At 44.6% G+C, this 26649-nt stretch overlaps 2 protein-coding genes across 2 annotated transcripts in view; one reads left to right on the plus strand and one right to left on the minus strand.

Moving 5' to 3' along the window:
- The window catches only part of LOC136479544 (probable catabolite repression protein creC), a 194914-nt gene that overhangs the window by 31402 nt on the left and 136863 nt on the right, over nt 1-26649 (plus strand). The window lies entirely within an intron of this gene.
- Nucleotides 23857-24715, minus strand: LOC136481615 (uncharacterized). Its single transcript, XM_066478949.1, has one exon. The coding sequence runs from the start codon at nt 24580-24582 to the stop codon at nt 24214-24216; it is 369 nt and encodes a 122-aa protein (XP_066335046.1). The 5' UTR covers nt 24583-24715; the 3' UTR covers nt 23857-24213.

Here is a 26649-nt window from a genome sequence, read left to right on the forward strand (position 1 = left end):
GATGTAGTGGAAGTAGTCGTACGTCCTCGCGTACCGCTAGCAGCGACACGTTCGCCCATGCACCTCACATTTGTTGTTGAGCAACATAGCAGCAGCGTCTCCACGGTATCCACACATGCGGGATGAAACGCCACGACGGTTGTCGCTCTCCGATTTATAGCTTATATAGGGTAAAAGTGTGGTGAGTACAATTACTATTTGCCATGGAGCAACAACTGATGGACATGCAAGCACCGCCGCCGCCATCGTAGGATACCTGCCCTCTGCCCTCGCCTCCCTGCCATCGCCCTGCTGCCGTTGCGTGATTGCGTCCCAACCTGCTGTAGGTATCCTACGATGTCCGTCAATCTGTGCTTGATTGGTAACTATGGAAACAAGTCCACCAAATATTAATCTTTGTCTTTTGGTCCTGTAAACGGCTGAGGGAACGAATCGAGATATCATATTGTTGGCTTGTGTCAATATTCTATACTTTTGGCACTTGAATAGTCAGAGCGACGGCTATCTGTTCTTTTTGTGTTGACCAGAAATTTGTATTGGTTCTAGTAGAACTTGTTTAATCAATGTCGGTTCTAGTAGCACTTGTTTAATCAATGTCTATTGCCAGTTGTGCGTATCATATCGAACACATGTTTGTATATAGTGATATGTTGTGTAGATATGATGTAGCTTAGCTAGTTAGAGTAGCTCTCTAGTGTAGCCAAGAAGTAATTAGTTGTTTTATTCTTGCTAGGTTGCTCGCTAGTGGTAGAATTAGCGACATGGCCATTGTGTGTTCACTACAAATCATAGCACACTAGACTTGTGGATAGGTGGCTTGCAATACTTGTAGTGCTAACGCAACATTTGTTTCACCATTTAGTTGACTAACAAATTATTTTATTATTCTTATAAAAAAAATTTATAGGCTGTTCATCCCCTCTAACATTTTAGGACCTTCAGCCTCTAAATAATATTAGATAAAAATATGTTCAATTACAAGTTGTATAACATATTGAGAGTAACAACTGCCATGTAAGCATCCGAGGTAGTTTGAAAATTTCAAAATTCGAGAACTTAAATTGAATATTTAATCAACTAAATGATTTTAGGCAAAAAGTTGTCAATTGTAGAGTAGTACTCCCTTCGTTCACAAAAGAATACAATTATGAGATTTGTGTGAGTCAAACTAACTTAGCTTTGACCAAATTCATAGTAAATAATATTATGTCTCCCATTAAATTTACTACAAAAATATATTTCATACCTAATTTAATTGTACTTATTTTGTATCATAAATATGATTATTTTTTATATATGTTTAGTCAAACTTTAAGTTGTTTGACTCCTCAAAAAATAAGAGATGTATCCTTTTATGGACTTGAGAAGTATGTCTTACTGGGAACAACAACTTTAGTATAAACCATGTTAACATCCGAGGTTGTATGAATCAAAAAATTAAAATTTTAAATCTGATAAACTTAAAATAAATATTTAAGCCTCTTTAAGATTTTAAATGAAAAATTTATCAACTATAAAATTGTAGATCATGTCGAACCTCTATAATTTTGGTATAAAATTTGTGTTTATATGGCTTCATATGAAAAAGTTATCAGATTTACCTAAATTATGGCACCATGGAGGCACACCACGAGTTCTTGAGTCATTTTTAGCAGGGAAGATTTCCTCTTTTTAGGAAAAGGAAAAAAGAAAAGAAAAATCGGGAGGAAGAAGATGGCGCGATCAGGGTTTTATGCGCCATTAATTGGTCGGCCCAATGCATGCATGGAGCCATGGAGTGCAACAGAGAGCTGCAATGAATATTATGAACGGAGAGATTCCTAGTGACAGGGGCAGATGCCAGAGGATTTTGGTCCCACGGTTGGCATTGTGCGTTTTTATTATGTTCTTGTCGTCCCTACCAATAGCGTCGAATCGAGACATCCACACACACGCACAGCTCGTGCATCGGTTTCCACAAAGAGGACGGCCGGTGTCAGCTTCACCATTACTAGCGACGCCGGCGGCCCAACCGTGAGCTGCGCTGCACACTACCACAGACAAGATTAGTAGTGACGGCTGGTGAGGCTTCGTAGAGGCGGTTTGGCCAATCGTTTCTATCATACTGTCTTTATAAATTATGTATTTGTAGGGATGATTTCTAGATCGTCCTTACAAATTGATTTATAGAGGTGGCTGGTGTTATCAGACGCCCCTACAAATCGATTTGTAGAGGCGGCTGGTAACATCAGCCGTTTCTACAAAATCGATTTGTAGGGGCGGCTGTAGTACCAGCCGCCCCTATAATATCTGTTTGTAGGATCGGTTCAGTCTAGTACCGTCTCTACAGTACATTTTTCGGCAAAAAAAATTTAAATTTACAATTCCAATTCAATATGTATATATATATATATAATTCAAATCTGACCACAATCATAAGAGCATATATAAACTACCGTTACAAGTCCAATTCACAAGAATATATACAATCCATCATTAAATAGACATAATTCACAAGTCTAATTCGTTCCACAAGTCCAAACCTTCCCACAAGGTAAGACCAATGTAAAATTCCATATACATTGTTATCAACGGCCTAGAGCTAGCCTTTCAGTCTCATGAAGATGTTGGTACTGAGGATTTCTACCAAAGTCAGAATCTCAGTCATGGTAGGTGTCTTTAACATGTACAATCTGGTCCAATATAAAGTTACAAAGATCGCTGACGAGCTCTAAGAGTTGGTCATCCTTGTATGGGTCTCTTTTCATTTCTTTTTCTTCTTTTCACTGCAAGAGAACAAGTTTCGGTTTAGTATTTCATATCATGTGCGAAGTTTTTATACATCGGGTGAAGAGGTTCAAACTTACCCTTAAGCGGTGTCTCCTGTAGGTACCGGTGTTATTCATCATAGAACATACATAGTATCCATAATGTACACTCTCAGACTTCTGCTTAGGGCACTGTGTGTTTTGCATATGAAAATGTTAATGCTTTTGACAGCCATGTAATGGAGTACTAAAGTAAGTTACACTTACCGCATATAGTGTTTTTATAGCCAGCATTTCCTTTCTTACTAGATCATGCCTTCCGTGATGTTCATTGAGATAAAACCTGAATGCACTGTTCGAATTATTTTAACAAATGCAACTTGTTAGTATCCAAAAGTAAACGTTATAAGTATGTATACAAACATATAAGCTAATGAGGATTGTCGATATGTATACGTCTTGAGAATCGATATGAAGTCTTTGTATGTCATCGGGTCCCTATCTATTGAATCAAAGACTCATGACATGCTTCTCCCGACATCGATGCCTATACAAATGCAGTGGTTGCTGCATGAATTTGATCATAGAACTAGATAAGCTTTTTTACATCGAATAAAATATATCGAACAAAGCTTTAAGTATAGAGTTAAATTTACTCAAAGTTGTATGGTAGCCATATAGTAGAGTGATGTTGGAGATTTTTAAAAGCAAGGGCAATATATGCCAAAATCTTAAGAGACTCTTGCCTTAATTTCTTCGCACGGATGTTCTCTTTCTCCCAAAGTCATTTTAAACGCTGGGTCGGTAAACAAACCATGTGTGAAGAAATGCTTCAGACTTGAAATTTTAATTCATTTGAGCTTTGTCTCCCTCTACCTCCTGACTCATCCCCTCTCTCTCTCCTCATCTCATTTAGTCGTTCTTAGCATACCACAACACACACGACTCCTCCCCACCACTTCTCCACCTCGCCTCCTTCCTCCACCACCCTCCAGTGACGACGCACGAGCTCCCTGCCCCCATTGGCGATGGGGTGCGAGCTCCCCCGCCACCTTCGGTCAACGCGCGAGCTCTGTGCCCACCTCCCATCCACACATGAGCTCACCCACCTCTTCCAGTCAACACGGGCCCCTCCAGCGTTGCTGCATGAGCTCCCCGCCCCCTTCGATCGACGGCACACGAGACGCTAGCCCCCCTCCAGCAACAGCATGCGAGCTCCCCCACCCTATCACGTGACGATGGAGCTCAAGCTAGACCAGATACAGTGTGTGTCACCCTCTTTTTCTTCTCTCTTTGATGTTAGCTCACTCTCCATTCTGGAAAGCGGGTGCAAGCCAAGGTTTTAAATCTCCGGCTATAGCTGTAGCTATAGCCGGAGATAGCTGCTAGGGATGGGAGCAGCTGAGATTCAATTTTTTGCGCTAAAAAGCTGAGGCACTAATAGCGCCATTTAGCCGGTGATAGCCGGTAAACCAGCCTTCAGTTAGCGTAGCTAAAGCGCAGAGCCTGGCCCAAGAAGTAAGCCAACCCAACTGGCCCAACACCAGTACGCAACCCTACCTCAACAGTCACTGTTCCCCAGTATCCAGCGCTCGCTCTCCAGCTCTACACAAAAAGAGGCGGCGGCGGCGGCTGTGCCCTTCGGCTGTGGCGTTGTAGAGGAGACCAGCGGGCGGCGGCCATGCCCTTTGGCTGCGGCGTCGTAGAGGCGACCGGCGGTGGCTTCGAGCGGTGCGACCAGCGGCGGCGGTGTGGAAGCGACTGCTGCTTTGAGTGGAGCGACCGACCGGCGACGGCGGCGGCTTCGGATGGAGTCAGCTGAGCATGCTACGGCGCGGAGGCAGCTGAGCGTTGAAGCACTGAAGCAGCAGCACCAAAGGCGATGCCATAGCACAACGATCTGCCAAGCTTCTTCTCTGCTCAGCGATCACCATTCTCCTCTGTGTTTTTTCTTGTATGTTGTAGATCTTACTATATGTGAACAAGATGTCAATATTTGTTACCTGGGATCTCTCCTATGAACTGGTTATGAATCAATTAGTGATGGTTATCAAGTTATGCCAATGTCTTGTGTGTTTTTCCCTATTTTTTACAAAAACAGCTAAATGGCTTAGCTACAGTTATCTCCGGCTATAGCTACGTTTAGCTACTGAGGAGGTCAGCAGCTAAGAGTCTTAGTCGGAGATTTAAAACCTTGGTGCAAGCTCGGTGCACTACAGGACACGGGTTCTTTGCCGAGTGCCCTAAACTCTTGGCAAACCCAAGTTTGCACTCGGCAAACAGTTTGCCGAGTGTTACACTCGGTAAAGACCCGCCGGCATAGCTTTTGTTGGCAAAGGGTTCTTTGCCGAGTGCAATATATCGGGCACTCGACAAAGCCTTTGCTGAGTGCCACGTCAGCACTCGGCAAAGAAAAGTTGACCTAACGGGGACCGCCCGTCTGACGTCCCCTTTGTCGAGTGGTGACGTGTCGGGCACTCGGCAAAATATTTTTTTATTTTTTTTCCAAAAAATTCTTTGCCGAGTGCCACAGCGTCGGCACTCAGCAAAGTGTCCAGTTTTGCCGAGTGCTTTGGACCAGGCACTCGGCAAAGTGCCCAGTTTTGCCGAGTGCCATGACCATAGCACTCGGCAAATCTGGGACCTGAGCCGGTTTTGCACAGTTTTGCCCAGTTTTGCCGAGTGCTGTTGTCATGGCACTCGGCAAAGGCACCTTTGCCGAGTGTTACACTCGGCAAAGCTGGGAATTATTCTTTTTTTTGTTTTTTGCTTCCCATCTTTACAGACAAACAAATCACATATTCACAACCATCACATGCCCAGAATCACAATATATATCACATAAATGCCTCGTCCATAGCAATATCCATCACATACACGATATAGATCACAATGTATATCACATCCACATCCATCACAATATCCACATCCAACACAACCATCACAATATCCATCACAGGATCCAACACAAGTCTAAGTCCATGAAACATAAGAAAAGAGACCAATCCAAGGTACCTACTATCACCCTTGCCACCTGGAGTGTGAAGAAGGGCCACCTAGCCCCCCGGGCTATGGAGGAGGGCCAGCTGGCCACCCAGACTATGGAGAAGGGCCAGGTTCACTTGGATGCGTCGAGTGGTGCCCTTAAGGAGTTGGGTTCAAACCCGCGGACGGTGGCTACGCAAAGGAAAAGCGAATTCATGAGTTTTTGCGGGAGGGTCGCACAAGCTAAAGCAATAAACAACCATACTCACTGGACTAGGATCAGGAGTACGTTCCACTGGAGCGAGGAGCGAAGGTGGCACGGCTATACCCGTCGTGGCCTGAAGGTTCACCATGAACGCGTAAAGGTCCTATAGCCTCTTCTCCTCGGCCTCCCTTCTTCGCTCTTGCTCCGCCTGCGAGGCTGAGTGCCTGGCCTCCAGCCTCTGCACCTGGGCCTGCAATATTTCACCCGCAATGTTTCAACAATGCAAAGGCAAGATATATGTAAAAGCAATGAACGACGAATAAAACAGGACTAACCTGGAGTTCCACCGCCTGCTACTATGCACTCTGCTGCCGAGGTCATATAGGGAGGGAGGAGCTCGTGCTCCTTGCTCGAATCTGGGAGAGGGTGGGAGTAGAGGCCGTGTCAACTTGGTTGTCCGCCATCCAGTACCGGCCGTGCTGCTTCCCTCCTCCAAGCCTCATCACAAGGTCCGCATCCAGGGGCTGGGAGGCTAGATCGAAGTCCTCCCCATGGCGCGTGCGAGCCGCCGAGGAGTACTCACTGAGCTTGCTGTGGACGCTCGTGTTGGTGTACGCCTCGGGCGGGTCCTCTAGGTTGTAGGTGAGGTCCGGGGCTATCACCTTGCCCTTGTGTGCCAGGGCGTACGCCATGAACTCGTTGCACTCCTGGCCACCATGTGACTAGGACTGCGAGGAAAACACCAAGATGATTACAAGTAATGAGAATTGAGCGTTCGAATGAATAAAGAAATAAATATAAAGAGCGTTACCCATGTCTGGGCATATGCGCCGAGGTGGCAGTTGCCTTGGTGGTGTGGCACACCACCCATCTGCAGGCGGCAGTCCCGATGGATGTTGTGCTTTTCCATCCACTCATTCGAGCACCACCTATCGACAATGGCTGCCCAGCAGGCTCGGTCCTTGGCGCACCAATCAGGACACATCTGCAGACCATTAAGTATATAACATGTCAAAAGATAAAATGAAGCCTACCTATTCTTCATGGAAGGAATCAGTATTAATGTTTCGTACTAACCTGGAGGTACTGCTCCTTGGTGAGCGTCATGGTCCAGGCCACCTACTTCCTCACCACATCACCAAGGACATTCCCATTGTAGTTGATGATGCATTGGAGCCGCGTCTTGTGGTACAGGTCTAAGAGTCGGTTCCTGCAGACCTTATCCTACACTCGCTCGGCCCGGCCCTCATACCCTAGGGTGCACCTGAAGAAGTCCTGCATACATGCATCATGTATCATTTCATTATTTTAAGAACGACCAATGAATACAATAAATTGACCAATGTAGTGCGATGAAGACTTACCCAGTGCTCCTGCTTAATCCGCGCCGCCTTGGTGCCTGCGATGTTGTCTGTGGCAAGGGCAAAGTGGTCCCACATCTAGGGCGGCATAGTCACGTTGCCATTGGTGCCTACGACGGTGACCATGCCAGGGTAGTGCTCCCAAATCAGAAGGCTCAGGATGCCATTGATCTGGCGTACCTGGCCGACTCTAGACACAACTTTCCAGTTGCTGCACGAGTCATTAAGAAGAATTATTAGTCTCCATTTTGATTGTCAACATGTCATATGAACAAGTAGAGAAAACATGAATGGTTACGTACCCGTCGCCCATGGGTCGAATCATCGGGCGCTGGTGAACTGGGATCGGCCTCCGCAGGAGGGTCGATGGCCTACGCAAGTAGACGGTTGACCCACCAGAGGAAGAGGAACCCCCTGCTGTCGCCGCCTCCTCGTGGCCAGACGAAGCGGAACCCCCTGCTGTCGCTGCCTGGTCATCCTCGTCCCCCGCGGCCGCCCCCTGGTCGCCCTCGTCCCCAGAGGTCGCCACCTGGTCCTCCTCGGGCAACGGGGCGCGAGGCATAGGCCTCGTCCTCGGACGGCCACGGGGGTGGCCGGTCCTAGTCCTCCTCGTTGACGTCTCCGCCGGTGGCTCCTCGTCCTCCTGAGCGGGGGGTGTCGCGTAGAGCGAGTGGAGACGCCTCTGCCTTCCCCCAGGCATTTTGTCGAGTTCCTGCAATTACAAAGATGCAAAATGAATTTGTAAGTCGTTATAAAGAGATGGAAAATGAACGAAACATAATTGCAAATTAATAATAATAATAATAATAATAATATAGTATTACATGAATTAGAAATAATCTCCCTCATCATCATCTCCCTCATTGTCATCATCTCCCTCGTTGTCATCGGCATCACTATCAATATTGTCGAAAAAATCGACCTCATCTCCAACGTTGTCATCATTGTCATCGCCTAAATGTAATCGCTCAAGCATTTGTAAGTCATTGGCATTTTGCACCTCATCTCCATCGTCCTCATCTCCATCATCCTCATCAATTTCATTGTGTACTTCCATGCCCATCAGCGAAGACATGTCTATGTCAAACCTCCCTTCTAGCCCCTCTGGTTGATAGAACTCTCCATCGTATGTGCTTGGGTCAAAGTTGTAATCCTCATCATTCAGGACAGGCACTTTACCGTGCGGCGATACCTTGTGCACAAGGTACCAGCCCTTAAGATTAGGGTCTTTTTGGCACACCCATGGGAGATAATAAACTTGCGTGGCCTGTTGAGCCACTATATAGACATCGTCGCCTCGATAGATGGAATCCTACCGAATTTCGACTTGCCCAAGCTCAGGGGTCGTTCTCATTACATCAGGATTGAACCAATGGCATTTGAATATGACTGGATTAAGAGGTTTGCGACCCTCAAATCTGAGCTCGTATATTTCTTGGACTATGCCATAGTAGTCATGGTCATCGGTGCCAGGCGTACAAACTTCGGTATTCGTGGTTCTTCGGTTTGGGCGACTCTGTTCGTGTCTTGTTGTGTGAAAGCGATATCCATTCACATCATAAACGGTAAATGACTTGACCTTATAGGCGAAGCCATTGGAAACATGTCTCTCATCACTCATTTTTGCATCCGTGCTGGCCTGTAAGGTGAGGCCAGATAGATCGTTACATTACTCGCTCGTACGAGCAAAGTGGTGAGTCAAAGATAGAATGAGGTAAATTGGACGGTACCTTCTTACTAAACCAGAAAATGAAATCAGGCACACCATCTTTGAGAAGGCTATCTTGTTCTTGAGGGGAAGGAGCCCAATCCTCTTGCTAGTACTTATTCAGAAATTCCCTGAAAAAATGAGAGACAAGGGGGTTGGATGGATGGAGGATAGTGACGGCGTATGTAACAAGCTCATTGAGAACTTATTGCAAATACGGGTTCACTTCGTCAAGGTTCAACAACACATACAACATGATAGTGCGCCACTCATCATACTGCAAGGTCTTGGTGCTCGATGCGCTTGCGCTTCCGAGTTGCCCTTTGAAAAGGCTGAGGTTCGATGAACTCTCGTCGGTGTTGTAACGAGGGGGTGGATTGTGCACACTTGGAAGGTTGTCCTTATAGTATGCTGTTGTGAAGTTTGACACCTCCTCCATAATGAATGTCGCTGCCACAGACGCCTCAATTTTGGCTTTATTTCTACACTTTTTGTGAAGAACCTTTAGACATCTCTCGATTGGACAGCACCAACGGGCCTGCACGGGACCCCCCATTCGTGCCTCGTATGGTAGGTGCAAAATCAAATGCTGCATCGGCATGAAGAAGCCGGGTGAAAAGATCTTCTCCAACTTGCAGAGCAACATAGGTGCCACTTTCTCTAAGTCAACAACCACAGCTCGAGATAACTCCTTGGCACAAAGCTGACGAAAGAAATAGCTCAACTCTGCCAGCACGTGCCAGACATTCTCGGGGACATATCCCCAGGTCATGGTAGGAAGAAGCTATTCAATCCATATGTGGTAGTCATGACTCTTCATCCCTAAGACTCACATAGTAGACAAGTTCACTCCCCTCCTCAGATTCGCCGCATACCCATCAGGGAACATTAACGTCTGGATCCACTACAATACCTCCTTCCTTTCGTCCTTTTTCAAGACAAAATCGGCATGAGGCCTTTTCCATTTCTTGCTAGGCGCAGGAGGCTTCATCACTAGCTTTGGTCTATCACACAACGTCGCCAGGTCTAGTCTAGCCTTAACATTGTCCTTTGTCTTATCAGGAATGTCTATGAGTGTTGCCCAAAGTGCCTCGGCGACATTCTTTTCAGTGTGCATTACATCAATGTTGTGTGGAAGAAGGAGGTCATTGAAATAGGGGAGCCTAGTCAAGCCCGACATATGAGTCCACATGTGATCCTGACCATATCCAATAAAACCACCTATGTTGTCATCAATTTTGAGAGCCTCTATTTGAGCACGGACCTTGGCGCCGGTCATCATCTAAGGTGCAGGGTCAGTGACTCGAACACCTTTCGTGAAGTTCTTGATGTCTCGTCTGAATGGATGGTTAGAAGGGAGGAATCGATGATGTTGGTCGAACGAAGAGAACTTGCCACCCTTCTTCAACCAATTGAACCTCATAGCTTCCTTGCATACTGGGCATGGGAACTTCCCGTGAACACACCACCCACAGAATATGCCATACGCTAGGAAGTCATGCAGGGAGTACTGGTACCAGACATGCATTTTGAAGTTCCTCTTTGTAGCTCGGTCATATGTCAGTACCCCATTTTCCCAAGCATCGATCAATTCGTCAATCAGAGGCTCCATGAACACTCCCATATTGTTCCTCGGGTGTCCGGGAATTATGAGTGACAGGAATACGTCCTTGGGTTGAAACATGATGCCGGGGGAAGATTTAGGGGGATCACGAACATGGGCCAACAAGTGTACGGGGCCGCCATCATTCCATACGGATTGAACCCGTCTGTTGCCAACGCTACATGTACATTCCGAGCCTCCTCAGCTTTACCGGGATGTTTACCATCAAAGTGGACCCATGCATCACCATCGGATGGATGTACCATCTTCTCAGAATTGTATCTTTTGCCATTTTTGTGCCATGTCATCTGTTTGGCGGACTCCTCTATCATGAATAGCCATTGGATCCTTGGTATGAAAGGAAGGTACCATAGGACCTTCTTGGAGATATCAAGCTGCTTCTTCTGGCCATCACTAGAGTCTACCTCCAGAAACCTAGAGGATTTGCACTTTGGATAGTGCGTTGCTTTCTCGTGTTGTTTCCTAAATAGGACACAACCATTCGGACAAGCATGGATCTGCTGATACGGCATCTTCAGTGCACGAAGAAGTTTTTATGACTTGTACATGTTCTTCATCAGAACGTGACCCTCCGAAAGCAGGGTCCCAACAACTGCCAACATAGCATCGAAGGCGTCTCGACTCAGGCTATACTATGACTTGAACCCCATTAGGCATCCAACGACATCCAGTCATGAAACCTCGGTCTTTTCGTGAAGGGGCTGCTGTGCCAAAGACATCATGTCGTAGAACGCCTTTGCGGTTTCCTCTGGTTCCTCCTCCATTCCTTCACCAAACTGTGCCTCATGAAAGTCATCCATCATGTCTGGTACCCCGGCATCACCATCAAAATCTTCGAGGCGTTGTCTCACCACCTCCTCTCTCATACGATCCGCTTCACCATGGAAGATCCAGCGGGTATAGTTTGGCGTGAATCCAAACTTGCAAAGATCTTCCCTCACCTTCTTCCTATTTTTTCTTTTCCTGTTGTCACATTTGCTATAGGGACATGGCATCCGACTCGCCCCTTGAGCAGCCGGGCCAAATGCATGGTCTAAGAAAGTAGAGGTATTGCACATCCATTCTGGGGTCATCTCTGCATGGCCCGTGTACATCCAGTCACGGTTATCCATCCTCTGACATATATATATATATATATATATATATATATATATATATATATATATATATATATATATATATATATATATATATATATATATATATATATATATATATATATATATATATATAAGCGAGTAATAAAACCAGCAATTGCATCTACACGGCGTTCCTACTATCTAATAGGTGAAGGATAGGTCCTAATCCCACCCGCGGATGCGTAGATGAGGTTAGTCTCCATGCTCTACTCCTATCCGAGATGGAATTTCGGTGGCACCTCCCCGTTGTTCTCCAGATACACGTCCTGGCAGGGAGAGTGTGTATTCGAAGAACAACAGGGAAGAGCTACCGAAACTTGGTCTTGAACCGGAGCAGACCATGGAAACTAACTCATCTACGCATCCGCGGGCTGTCCAAAAAACGTGGACAATCCAAAACAGATACGGTCGTAGATATGCAAAGATCCGCATACCTACGACCGTATCTCTTTTGGACGGGAGACGCCTAACTGGGTTACGCGATCTAAGACAATGATATGGGAGGAGGGCTTATTTATACCTAGGGTGGCGGTGGAGTCAGGCTAGCGAGGCAGTGGTGAGTCAGGGCAGTGACAAGGCGATGATGTGGAGGTAGACCCGCAACGCCGATGAAGAGGATCGGGGTCGCCGAGTCCCCTCTGACGTGCTCTTCTCTGCAAAAGAAGAAACCCAATACTATAAGTTGAAAATTTCGGCGGAACCTCCCCTGTACGGGGAGGTTTCCAAAACCTGCAAGAAAAAACCGGCACGATGGCCGACAACCACATATCAAGGGAACAAATACGGCATGATGGCCGATAGCCAGGTATATATTAATCCACCACCAACACACCACCACCACGACCACACCACCACCACCACAACCACCACACTACCACCACCACCACCACCACGACCACACCACCACCACCACAACATCCACCACCACAACCACACCACCACGACCACACCACCACCACACTACCACCACCACCACCACCACGACCACACCACGACATCCACCACAACGACCATGACCACACCACCACATCCACCACAACGACCACCATTGCACGCCACCACCACCTACACCTACACCTACACCTCCTCCTTCACCAGCATTGTACACCATGAAGCGAGGGAAGGGCATACCTAGACGTCGAAGGGATGTCGGAGGCCGTGGACAGGGCGAGGGTCGCGGATGGGGTGGCGTCAAGGGGCCAGGGCGGGGCACCTCCTCCTCCTCTCTTCTCGGTCTCCTCTCTTCTCCTGTTCCCCTTCTCCTCTTCCTCCCTTTCTCCCACCTTCTGCTCAGAACGGGGGCAGGCACGACGGACAGTGTGGACAGGGTTGGCTGGTGGCGCGGGGTCCTCCTCCTTCTCCGGTGGCCGGCAGATGGCGCAGAGGTTCTCCTCCTCCTCGGGGTGGGCCGGCGGCGGGCGTGGGCGGGCGGTGCGGCTAGGGCGAGGCACCTCCGACGGGTTGAGGTGAGCGGCGGGGTGGGGCTCCTCCTCCCTCCTCCCTCCTCCTCTGGCGGCCGGGGGCCGGGGGCGCGCGGGGTGGCGGTGGTGGGGTGGCCAGTGGTGGGGTGGTGGTGGCCGGCCGGCGGGCTTAGGTGGGCAGCGCGGCCGGGGCGGGGCACCTCTGGCGGGTTGAGGCGAGCGGCGGGGTGGGGCTCCTCCGGTGGCCTGCTCCTCCTCCCTCCTCCTCTAGCGGCCGGCGGTCGGGGGCCGGGGGCGCGCAAGGTGGCCGGTGGCGGGGTGGCGGTGACGGGGGCGCGCGGGGTGGCGGTCGCGGGGTGGCCGGGGTAGCACGGGGTGGGGCGGGGCGGCGGAGCATGGCGGGGCGACGCGGGGAGGCAAGGTGGCGGCGCTGTGTGTGGTGTGTGTGAGTGTGTCGGCCGGGAGGCCGACGTATTTTTTTAACCGCCCACAGCTTTGCCGAGTGCCAAGATCTACGGCACTCGGCAAAGAAGATTCCCTTTTTTTTATTTAAAAAACTTTGCCGAGTGCCAGGCGTTATGCACTCGGCAAATAATTAAGTTTGCCGAGTGCCACGGATTGGCAGTCGGCAAATATTTTTTTTGATTTTGGCCACCAATTTTTTGGTAGCCATACAACAGTACCAGGAACCACATATTCCAATTTTGCACATTTTGACTGTTTTTTTCTATATTTCATTAGTTTATTCCATTTTGTTGATTTTTTTTTCGAAAAATACGAGTTTGAACTGCAGGTGCATCAAATATTGGATTTGAATGATTCGAAAAATGGCATTCATGTTTGTGAGTGTATTTAGACCAAATCCAGGAACTGACCTGAAATTTCTATCAACTTGCTCACGGGGCAACGCCACCAAATTGCGTGCGAGTTGTTTTTTAATTCCATAAAATGCAAACGAAATCGAAAAAACATGAAACTTGTGGAGATGCCGTGTTATCGTATGCGTAGGCTGTGGTAAAAATTTGTGATCATATGTGGAGATGTCCAAGTGGTAGGCGCTGGATGTCCTGGTTTGGTAGGAAGGGCTTGCCTCTTTGATATGTTTTCGAGCAATCCTTTGACCATTTGATGGCATCAACATTTGGATACTTATTTGTTGTTTGGTGGACTTTGCTAGTGACGGTCTCCTCAGAAGCCCATGTTGGGACTTTTTTAACTTGGTTCTCAGACTTGAACTGGTCATGGGCATACCACTTGTGCACCGACAAAACGTCTTTCATCGAAACATAAATTTGTCTTATGGTGATTGGATGCTTCTTTCGAAGTTCCCATTTAGGCATGTCCTCACCTTCTTGTGCATCACCTTCTTCAGGAGGCACTCGTTGTTCATGTATTAGCTGTGCTTGTTGAGAAGACTGTGTCATCTCATCATGTACTTGCTCGGTACGAGCTAGAGAAGGTTGTGGCTTATCAGGGACATGCTCGCTAGGAGGCGGGAAAGAATGTGGCATCTCAGGAATATGGTGGTCACGAGACGGTGAAAATATCTTCCCGTCCTCAACAACTCGCTCCAAATTTGAGAGAGGGGGAGGCGACGAAGAAGCAGTCAATATAATGTCCCGTTTGTGCCAGAGGATGAACTGCCCCATTACGTCTCCGAGTAACACCAGCCCCTCGGGAGTTGCATAGTCTATCCTCCACTGCATGAACTTGGGCTTCACGATATGCACCTCGACCCTAGTGTAGTCCGGCGGTATCTTATTATTGTGGTGTAAGCCACTAGGAGGATGTGCCACACCCGTTGCCACCTCCATCACAATGTTCTACCGGCCGCTGAGAAACACCAAGGTGCAACTAGTTGGTTCCCATATGCGATCGATGGGGGTTATGGCTGTAGTGAAACCTTGGCTGCTAGGAACTTCCGGAGGGCTGCCAACTAATGTCAGTTCTCCTGGCAGTGCTATTAATGTTCATGGCTTCGTAGATAATCTTTGCTCCTCCAACGTCTTCGTAACTAGAGCCTTCACTTGGAGCTCAAGATTAGCCTCCTGGTCTCTACCATGTTTCTTGCACATGTGCCTGTCCTCTTTGAATCCATGCTTCTAGGTTGTCCTTTTCCATAGCCCCCTGGTGTGGCCTGTGTGCTCGTTGTTTCCCAAGCCAAGGCTAAGCTCGTCCCTCTCTTTGGAAGGATTAAATGAGTCATTCTCCTTGTCTTTAGCATATTTCAATATCCTTGATACTGTCTCTTGGGTTTCCGGCTTATCAAACTTAAGATTACCGCTGGATGATTCTGTACTCCTCGCATATATCCAATTCCTTGAGCGTACCTTCAAATTCTTCACATCGATATTCCCCAAAGCTATGGCCTCTTCGTCCATCTTCCTAAACTGCTCTTCCTTGGCAGAGTAGCCACCAGGGCCTAGATGATGGTGGTGTTTGTTCCTCTTCGCCAGCTTGATGTTATGGGCACTGAGCTCCAATGCCTCTGGTGAAGTCTTCTAAGCCACGAGCTCCTCCCATTGACTAGGAGTTATGTTGCCGAACTCGTTGAAGGGAGTTAACCCCTCTTGGATATACTTCTTGTTGAGCTCCGACCTCAAACGTTGAAATGACTCTCCCATGATCTTGAAAGAATTTTTTTACTAGTTCTTGCTTACCCTCTAGAAATCTAAAATTGAGCTTCAACTGCTTATCCCATAGTTCATCCTTTTTCTTCTCTAGTACCTCTTTCCAGTTAGGGATTGTTGGGTTCAATTTATCTCTTACTAGGGCCCCAATCGTATTATGGAATCTTTCTCTGAATTCCTTTGGCTCAAGGATCTCTCCTGCTGATATGACCTTCGTTATCACATAGCATGCCTTATCTAGATATTGGTTTGCTTTTCTATCCCCTCGTTTCCTCTTTCGCTTGGTAGTCGTGTTTGTGGTTGTGTCTTGAGGTTATGGAGCAGAGGTCTCAATGTATGTCTCTGTGGCTGCTGCCTCTGCTCTCTTTACCTCTACTCCGTCTTGTCCGACGCGATGTCATGGACATCGACGTCTTCTTTTTTGAGTTTTTGGAGGGACCTGTATATATGACAGGTCAAAGTGTTAGCAGAGGTAACACAACCAAAGGTTTAGCAAATTTTACAAGCTAAGGTTTTATCCCTACCTCCTTGTTTGGGTCAAAATCCTTATCCAAATCTTCCTCCGTTGGCCTCCTTCTGGCTTCACGTGGAAAATGATCCTTAGGACTTATATTCCCTCTTTGGAGTCCTCATCATCATCATCCTCTTCTTCTTCGCCTTTACCAGCCTCTCCTGCTCTTTCTTCTGCTCCCCCTTCCTCCTTGTCACACTGCTCCTGAGTAAGCATCACTTCTAGATCCTTTTATAACTCATTATCGAACTACTCCTGAGTAAGCTAGTCCTCTAGTGCTTGCTCCTCATAGGTTGGCTGTTCGTCATGCTTGGGGCATCAGGTTGCACTGTCTGGTGTCCGCGACATTATTTCACGCTTTGTTCTAATAGATGCAAGAAAGTGTGCTTTAGGTACGCGAGAAGGTATAAGAAATAAAAAAGGTCTATAAACCAAAGTAGTCCTATAAAATAACAATATATCAAAAAAACGAGTAGTAGCAGTAGTAGAGACCTTAGAAACATGTCAATCATCATTTGATCATGAACTTGGAGCATCAAGACATCATAACAGAGAAGACAGGGGAAGATAATGTAGGGGCGGCTGGTAATGATGCCAAGTTCCTCATAAGTTCTTGATCAACAACAACAACAACAACAACAAAGCCTTTAAGTCCCAAACAAGTTGGGGTAGGCTAGAGTTAAAACTCAGCAGAAGCAATCAAGGTTCAGGCACGTAAATAGTTATTTTCCAAGCACTCCTATCTAAGGCTAAGTCTTTGGGTATATTCCATCCTTTCAAGTCTCCTTTTATTGCCTCTAGCCAAGTCAACTTTGGTCTTCCTCTGCCTCTCTTCACGTTACTATCCTAGCTTAGGATTCCAGTACGCACCGGTGCCTCTAGAGGTCTCCGTTGGACATGTGCAAACTATCTCAACCGGTGTTGGACAAGCTTTTCTTCAATTGGTGCTACCCCTAATCTATCACGTATATCACCGTTCCGAACTCAATCCCTTCTTGTATGACCGCAAATCCAACGCAACATACGTATTTCCACGACACTTATCTGTTGAACATGTCGTCTTTTCGTAGGCCAACATTCTACACCATATAATATAGCAGGTCTAATCGTCGTCCTATAAAACTTGCCTTTTAGCTTCTGTGGTACCCTTTTGTTACATAGGACACCAGATGCTTGGCGTCACTTCATCCACCCTACTTTGATTCTATGGCTAACATCTTTATCAATATCCCCATCTCTCTATAGCATTGATCCTAAATATCGAAAGGTATCCTTCCTAGGCACTACTTGACCTTCCAAACTAATATCTTCCTCCTTCCGAGTAGTAGTGCCGAAGTCACATCTCATATACTCAGTTTTAGTTCTACTGAGTCTAAAACCTTTGGACTCCAATGTCTCAGGCCATAACTCCAGTTTCTGATTCACTCCTGTCCTACTTTCATCAACTAGCACTACATCGTCCGCGAAAAGCAGACACCAAGGGATGTCCCCTTGTATGTCCCTTGTGACCTCATCCATCACTAAGGTAAACAGATAAGGGCTCAAAGCTTACCCTTGATGTAGTCCTATCCTAATCGAGAAGTCATCCGTGTCTCCATCACTTATTCGAACACTAGTCACAACATTGTTGTACATGTCCTTAATGAGCCCAACGTACTTTGTTGGGACTTTATGTTTGTCCAAAACCCACCACATAACATTTTTTGGTATATGTTTGTCTCCATCACAAGTTCTTGATCATCAGCTCATATTCCATATAATGTATGGACTTGGACAATTTCATCATCGGCAAAACAAAGGAGAGGAGAGGGGAGATTTGGCAAAAAAAAGCAACAGCTGCTTAGCAAACATAGAGTAGCAGCTAATGGCAAAAATAGCCAAAAAACTGTCATCCTTCATTTATGGCTAACAATTATGGCCAACAATTCAAATTCTTTAGCGAGTTAACCTTGACTAGTTGGACAATTGCAAACAGCCAAGCACAATCATATTACCCTTGTACCATGCATACTCAAATGAAAAAAATGAAATAAATTACTGAAATTACAAACTGAAATAAATGACCGAAAGAAAACTAGAACCGCATAGAACAAGATATACATAGAAACTAATAATTAGAAGCTAAAAACTGGAGAAAAAAATGCTTAAACTGAAAACTAACAAAAATCATACAACTAAAAGGAAAACTGAAAAAAAAATAATGAAACACTGAAATAGCTTCTAGAAATTAATTTAACCATTCCCCAGTTGGAAAATTGCAAGCAGCCAAGCACAATCATAATACCCTCTAATGAAAATAGAGCATGCTTAGAAGCTAATAATTATAACATCAAAACTCAAAGAAAAATGAAAGAAAACTAAAACTAAAAGCGAAAAAACTAAAAACTGAAGTGAAAAACTGAATCTCAAAACTCATATATAAACTGAAGCTGAACTGATGATGGAAAGATAACAGAGAGGAGTTGAAATAGCTACTACTAAAATTCAAAATGAACAATACTGAACAACAATAAAATAGTTAAGTTCCTAGTTCTTAGTGAACTATACTAAACATGAAATTAGTAGTGCTGTGTGGTGATGTTTTTTTCCTTCTAATACTCATCGGATTACTTTCTAGTGTAGGTGTTGCTCTCATCCGTTGAGTAACTCTAGAAGTGAGCAAGTGCCACCGGTACTATTTGCGATTTTTTATGAGTGCTTAGAGTCCTATAACTGGTTCCTTACATGTATCCTTTTTCATTAGTGTTGCATAGCTCTTCTTTACCCCCAAAAAAGACAACTTGTGGATTTCTGCCATTTCTTCATATATTTTACCTGTATTTAATTTTTGGATGGATAGGTGGAAGCTAAGAAGCAAACTTTTTCCTCATTTGATGAGTTGTTGGAGAAGGAGAAGTCTGAGAAGCCTTTATTAGTTAACTTCTATGCAACTTGGTAAGTCACTTACTGGAAGTAGTAGTGAAAGTGCCGGTGCCAAATCTGTTGCTGAGCTAGTTCACTAGTCTCTACTAGATATAATTTCTCTCCATTATTGTTGTGTTTTTAGGACTTTGGTATGTTTTCATGTTCCTGCCGTTGGGCTGTAATGGCTAGCTGATGAGCATGAACATGAAGCCTGAGCAAGTTGTTGCTACTACTCGATGTGAAACACAATAGCTGCAGGAAACCAAGGAGGATATAGGTAGCGATAGCACACTCATAGTGATGGCGAGGTGGGTTCCTGGCGATGACCACGCGTCAACCTCTAACCTGGGTGGCACGTAAGGCTCTGTGTTCGCTGCGAAGTTGGCCATTCGAGCAATGGATTCTAGCTAAGACGGAGGAAATTGTATTGGGTGTAACCTGGCAGATATTGGGGTTTTCTGCTTGCACCGGGGAAGTCAGAGACTCAGCACGGTTTCCAACGAGGGCCAGTGAAACGAGCATATCAGGATCAAAGGAGAGAGAGGTTTCCTTTCTTTGGGATTGCATTCAAATCAACCCTTTAGAAACTAAACTCGTGAAATTTGGCCTCTGAAGAGCACCTTTGAAATCTGAAAGCATTCCATCTGGAAACTCAGAAGGATGAACAATTGAATTTGCCCCTTTTGAACAAGAAAAATTGCCGTAAATTCATACTTGAATTGATCCAATCAAAAACTGTTTTGACTGGGGTCACAGAACGTTTAACCCATTGGAGAACACTGAGTAGATCCAAAAATTAGATTGTCGCAAGACTGCGTAGAAAGTAACTGAACAAAAAAACTGACAAAACAAAATCACCGGAGGAGGCAGTTGTGGTTTGAATTTGACTGGAGGTGAGTTCTGAACAATCTGAGCAGCAATTTGGCCCCCTTTTTTTTTTGGGGGGGGGGGTGGGGGGGGGGGGGGGGGGGGAAGGACAGCTTCTTTTCTGCTTTTTTGGAGAGTACCCTGGTCCATTCCCTTTCCTGTACTTCCTCCCAGAGTCATTTTTCATGTTGCCAGTGTGCAAATCCATTGTTCCAGATATGAACCAAGCATCAAAGTGACGGCCAATGAAACAATGAAGATTGTGAACATGAAACCCCACTTGCTTGTTGGCAACCGAGAAACGAAAATGGAGATCACTTAAGAAACGCACATGAAAACAAGCCAATGATGATCCGCCCAAACAAGAAGCCAACACAAAAGCCGTAGAAGTTTCATCGAGATGAAAAGTATATCTCCTGACTAGGAGGAAGAAGGACTGACTCGGAGGAAGAAGGAACCGTCTGGAAAAGCATCGGTATGATGAACCAAACATCCAAAAAGCTGAAGAAATTCCTTTTTGAACTTTTTTCCATGATCAAAATCCAGTTTTTCCTTCAATTCTGCTGGAAGAACCATCAACAACACGCAAGGAATGATCAGAGAGGAAGATCCATCAACACCAAAATGCGGGAGGAGGCAGACACAACAAAAAAAAATAGACAAGGGATTTTGGCTCTTTAATATTAGCTATAGAATTATCCATCCGTACCGTTATAAAATAATGCAAAGTAGCATCTAAGTTTTCATCTAATTATATATGTATACCTTACAAAAGATAAAATAATAATTAATTTGTGTATAAATTATATCCACTCTGGATTTATAAAAAAAAACTAAATATCCCTAAAGTTGACATATATGATCCTAATATAGACAATCACGGAGAATAATTCAATTAAAATTAAGTACAATATATATTTCAAAATTACCACTTTTTTTTACCTTGCTATCAATATATAAAATTTCAAATTTCATATAGGTCAATAACACAATCTTGATATTGAAAATTACTTTCATAATTATGAATCTTCCCACTATATTATATTATATTACTTGTGTATTTACTCGTAGGCCTTGTTTGGATGCGTATGCATTCATCTAAATACATATGTGTTGAAGTGGATTGGAGTGAAATTAAACTAAATTATATTTCATTCCACTCCAATATATGTGGATTGAGGTGGATACACATGCATCCAAACAAGGCCGTATGTGGAATCCATTACCTGTGTATTTACTCCTACTTGCAATCCATCTATAATAATAATAATAATAATAATAATAATAATAATAATAATAATAATAACAAAAGATTCATTTTTATTAGCGGCAAAAATGCTATACACACATGTAGTGTGTTAACTCCATCCGAACCTATAGAGAATTTTCATGGATATTTGTGTAGTTGCTTTCCGTGTTTACCACACGGTGAATCGATGATCACGGTAATCGTTTATCATCCGGTGTGTTTTGGTTTTAGCGGACAAGTTGGTACTAATAAATGGAACTCTGCTGAATTTATCGCCCACCATGGCGTGCACGCTTGGTCCACTCGGGCCCAATCGTTAGGTGCAGGCTGTTGCCTTGCGCCCGCTCAAAGGCCTGCTACCAAGCCGTGGGCTGTCCTGAAGTTTCTCTTGAGCTGAAATTTCGGGGGCCCAAGATGCAGCGTGTGTGTCCATGTCCTAGTCTCGGAGAACAGCAGAGGATCCAGAGATTCAAGAAGCGGAATTGTTCTGGATTCTCTTTTTCTGCCGCTTTTTTTCAGATAAAAACAGTAACAATTTCCAGCATAGTACTGTGTTGTGTAGAACCGAGGCGCAAAGTTGTGCATCAACTGTCAAGAAATGTCTATAAAATATCACTCAAATATTACATTCGGTCTAATTTGACTAACCCCTTGCGTTTGGAGACCTCACTCCGGACACGAGGCCTCCAACGGATCCAAATGAGCTTTCATGTTACCCGCTTTTCCTATTGGTCTGTTCGGTTTACCCCATATTCGGCTTGTTTGGTTTTTTTTTAGCCGGAACAGTATTTTTCTCTCACAACAATTCAGCCGGAACAGTGTTTTTCAGCCAGTTTCAGCCAAGTTTTAGACCAGCGAATGGGGTTATTATTGAAAATGCATAGAGTAACCTCTAAATTTGCATTAAAAATAGTCACATTTACCGTTATAAATAATGATTTAAAATATCATCATAAGAAAAAAATAATTCTAAAAATTATCATAAAATTAAAAAATATATAGCCTTTAATTTGGTAGACTTCAATCATTATTGAGGTAAGGGGTGCATAACAAGTCAACTGCATTTTTTTATTTTTTCCAAAATTAACATAATCTTATTTATCATTGTCTCCTAAATTATTTGAGATCTAATTTCAAACCGAGCTTAACAAGCTGAGCCAAATTAAACGAGCTAAGCCAAACGAGTTGAACCAAAGTCGAAAGTTATTCAAAAAATTGAACTGCGTGGACCCCTATAAGTTTCAAAAAAATACATAAAAATTATTTCTGGGCCCATATGGTGCATTCAATCATTTTTCATGGAGTTAGTTCAAAAATTCAATTCTTTTGTAAGGATAATTGAACCTTTTATCTCCAAACTACCACAAAAATAATTCTAATAATACCTAAAAGTGTTCATGAAAATAAAAAAATCTATATGAAATCATATTTTTGGCTGTTTATGCTTGCCATAAATTTTTTGAATGTTTTAAATAAGGAAGCATGAACATTGTTTACAAAATGGATATACCTCATGTAACTCAAGTCAAACTTTGAAACGTATACACCTCAGATCAATTTTGAACTTGTATGCACATTAAATTTTGATACAACCTTACAATTACTGCATGTTAAGGAAATACGAGGTTCCAAACATTTTGGAAATGGTTTACTAATTTTTTTGTAGTTTGAATGAATTTGTATATCATAAGTAAATAGAGAATGGTCACAAACACAGCGTATATAACAAGCAACCTAGATAAAAAAACAGTATAACAAATTTATAACATTTTTCGTAGCATTACTTGAACATTTATGACGTAGCTTTATATTTTTCACAAGAAACAAGAATTAAATAAAATCATTGCGTCAAGGACAACCCGGCAGCCACTCAAAACTCTAGAGCACATCAACAATCAACTATGGCTTTTATCGGTTCGCTAAAAAAACAAGTCGAAACACTGTTCCGGCTGATTTGTTGTAAGAGAAAAACACTGTCCCGGCTGAAAAAATAAGCTGAAAAAGACGGATTATAAGATAAATAAACAGGACCATAGGCATAGCCTTATATACAACAATAAAAGTATCCAAACATCACTCCCAGGGCTCTCTAGCTTCGGCATGGAGTTATCGTGATGAGCTTTCTTCTGGCACTTACAAAATACCGTCGCACCTAGAAATGAATGGCTCCTTCGGTCCTTCCCAAGGTTTCCTGTACAAATTAACCGTAGAAATTTCGCATAGATGATTTTTTTATTAGGGATCTGCTAGTGTAATATAATCGTCTTCTTTCTTATGATTGATGAACATCGCATCTTGGTTCAGAAATGCACACCAAAATGGGGAAGTAACCGTGGCGTAGGGCAACAGAGGAAGATGAGCGGAAATCACATTTAAGTCAGTTATAGGACTTCATTGGTTAGCTTCCAAAATATGTTAAACCAAATATTTGGCTAGTCAACATTTTGGCTATTGTTTTGTTAACTACCAAAAATTGTCAATATCTCTCATTTGTCTTGTCAAATCTATGGTAAATTTTGTATGTAACTTTGGCTTGCCAAATCGTTCGTATGGCAAAATTTGGCTACAAACCAAGCAGGCGCTTAGCAGCTGAATCCTTTCGTTGACATACCTCACACGGTCACGTCTGACAGGAATTCAGGACATGATCTCGTCTCGCAAACGCAAATCCTCCCCACATCGACATACAGCTACAGAAACGGAAAATCACGAAACAAATCCATCCCAAGAGACAAACAGAGGGACGCAAGAACACCAAAAGAATCCTCTAATCAGCCGGCCGTATTCACCAGGCTCTGTTTGCTGCGCACAATCAGCAGAGCAGCTCCATCCTCTCTCTCTCTATTTCTCGCACCCCCCACGCTATTGCTGCTGCGGGTGGCTTCGCTGCGAGCTCGGCGTCGGGTCCACGGCAACGGCGGCGGGGGCGTGCCGGGCCCCGGCGTCGGCGCCCACGAGCTCCATCTGGTCGTCGAGGTACTTGTGCAGCAGCGCGGCGGCGGCGCGGTGGCCCTCGCCCTCCGCCTCCTCAGACCGCTGACCGGGGCAGCACCGCCTGCTCTTGGCCGCCGTCATCAGCCTGCGCCGGCGGCGGCGGAAGCGGGCGACGGCGACGGCGACGCAGAGCAGCGGGAGGCAGAGCAGCAGCAGCGGCAGCGCGACGGGCAGCAGGCACAGCGCCAGGCACGACGACCGCCACGCCGGCGTGCGGCGGGAGGCGGCCCCATGCATCTAGGCTCTATCGCGACGAGGACGGCTGCTGGGGGAGAGCCGGCGGGGGTGCTGCCATGGACAGGAGGACAGCGTCGGACTTGAGCGGGTGGTGGTTGCCGTGTGGACAAGCAGAGTCTCTTTCTTTGCTGCTCCCACCCTTTAATAAGGAAGCTCATTTTTTTTAACAAAAAAAAAATGTTTGTTTGAGATTTTCTTACTTTGATGATTAGATGGAATGGAAAGCATTTCTAGCCTCTTGTTTTATGAATCTCCCCCTAATATTTTGCTCAAATACTGTACAGGTCGCTTTCTACTGTTGGCCATTTTATTATTAAATAATTTTTTTCCCAGAAGACTTGTAGGTCTGTCTCCAACAACCGTTATTTAAAATATAAGACACATTTCACATTTGGGTAGCGTTACAGACAAAGAGTTCAATACCTATTTTTGGTCTTATTCAACAATAAGACTCAAAAGAGAACACTTTCTGCAAATAAGTCTTCAGGAGAGATAATACTCAAATTTGGATTTTATACCGCTCCTGACACTCAAAATAAGTCTTTCATATAGGTACTTTATTAGAGGTTGTAGATAATGTGTTAGAGATCTATCTTAAGTTTGGGTCTCCTTGATGGGTCTCCTAATGGAGACAGCCTACACCAATTAAGACGCTGAGATGCATGGTTATGGAAATTAACACGGATTGTCAAAAAATGAGAAGGTCTCTCTGACCACACACAAACTGTCTGACCGTACGTGCCGTGGCTTTGGACTGGGACTCAAAATCGAGTGCACAAGGTTGATCACGTGTTCCACACGTACGCTGATCCTGATCGGGCTTTCATTAAACGTGCAAAGACCCATCACACGGTTTTTACACACAAGTGGCTTATTTGCGTCGCACGGTTTGTGAAGAAATTCAAGATTGCGAATGGGCCAGCAGGCCAGGTTTGAATCCTCACGGGACGAATTTTTGGGCTGAATTAAAAAAGAGAGAGTAGGAAGCTCCCTTGACGACGGTTCAAAGAAATAGAAATTCGAGATTAATTACTGCATTTGTGATTGCGTTGCGAGCATACATAGGTGAGGTTTGTACGTGCTATAATAAATACAAATAAATAATTAAATACGGTGTTTCATCCTTCCGGTATTTGTTTACTCGGCAGCCAATAATTCGTAACGCCACGCCACGCCACGCCACGTAGGTAGCAGTACTTAACTGTCTTGCACTGATTGATGGCGACGGGTGGCATTAAAATATTCACCACTAATAACATGGAGGAGCGCTTACGACACATCATCATGGACCACAAAGTTACGGGTGGCATTAAGATATTTACCACTAATTACGTGATCAAGAGAGGATTTTTCTAGAAGATACGTCATGGATCGTGCTTCTGTTCTTGATTTCACTGTTACCCTGTTCATTTTCTCTCTTTTTACCGCGGTAACATGTTATTGGAGAAGCGGTACCAGATCTCAGTAGTCTAGAAGATAGTCGATCTGCCTTCTTCTCTAGTAACCAAGAAAATCATATATAATTCATTTGTTGTAACCAAGAGAGAATCCAACTGTTTATTGCAGCATAAATAGTAATAAAAATTTCAGCTCAACTGAATTCTACATTATTTGGCCATCCAAAGAAAGAAAGAATTGCATCTCCACCGTCTCGAGCGATTGACAAGCTTGGATGTGCGATGTTTGTTGATTTCACCATGTTATGACTATTGGCGTAGTCAATGTGTTATTCCGAGCAAAACCAACAAAACAAAATTACTACGTCATTTATTAAAAGTAACTTTGGGGTGTTTGACTGAATGAACTGAACACCCCTCCATTTATTTCTTGTTAGCCATATTGGATTGGCATTTCTCGCAAAAAAAAATACAATATAGCTTTTTTCATAGAGAACTAAATATGTGTATCACAAATCAGAACTAGGGCCAGCATAGTAGGAAATGTATGGTGACAAGGAGTGTCACCAAATAACTTTTGGGTGTTGTTTGATCCAATAATTCATGCTATGACCTTGATTGATAGCCATGCATAGGACTACATCATGCTAAAAATCCTCATGCATCCGCG

The sequence above is a fragment of the Miscanthus floridulus genome, chromosome 9 (assembly GCF_019320115.1).
Source record: "Miscanthus floridulus cultivar M001 chromosome 9, ASM1932011v1, whole genome shotgun sequence".
In the NCBI taxonomy this organism is placed as follows: Eukaryota; Viridiplantae; Streptophyta; class Magnoliopsida; order Poales; family Poaceae; genus Miscanthus; species Miscanthus floridulus.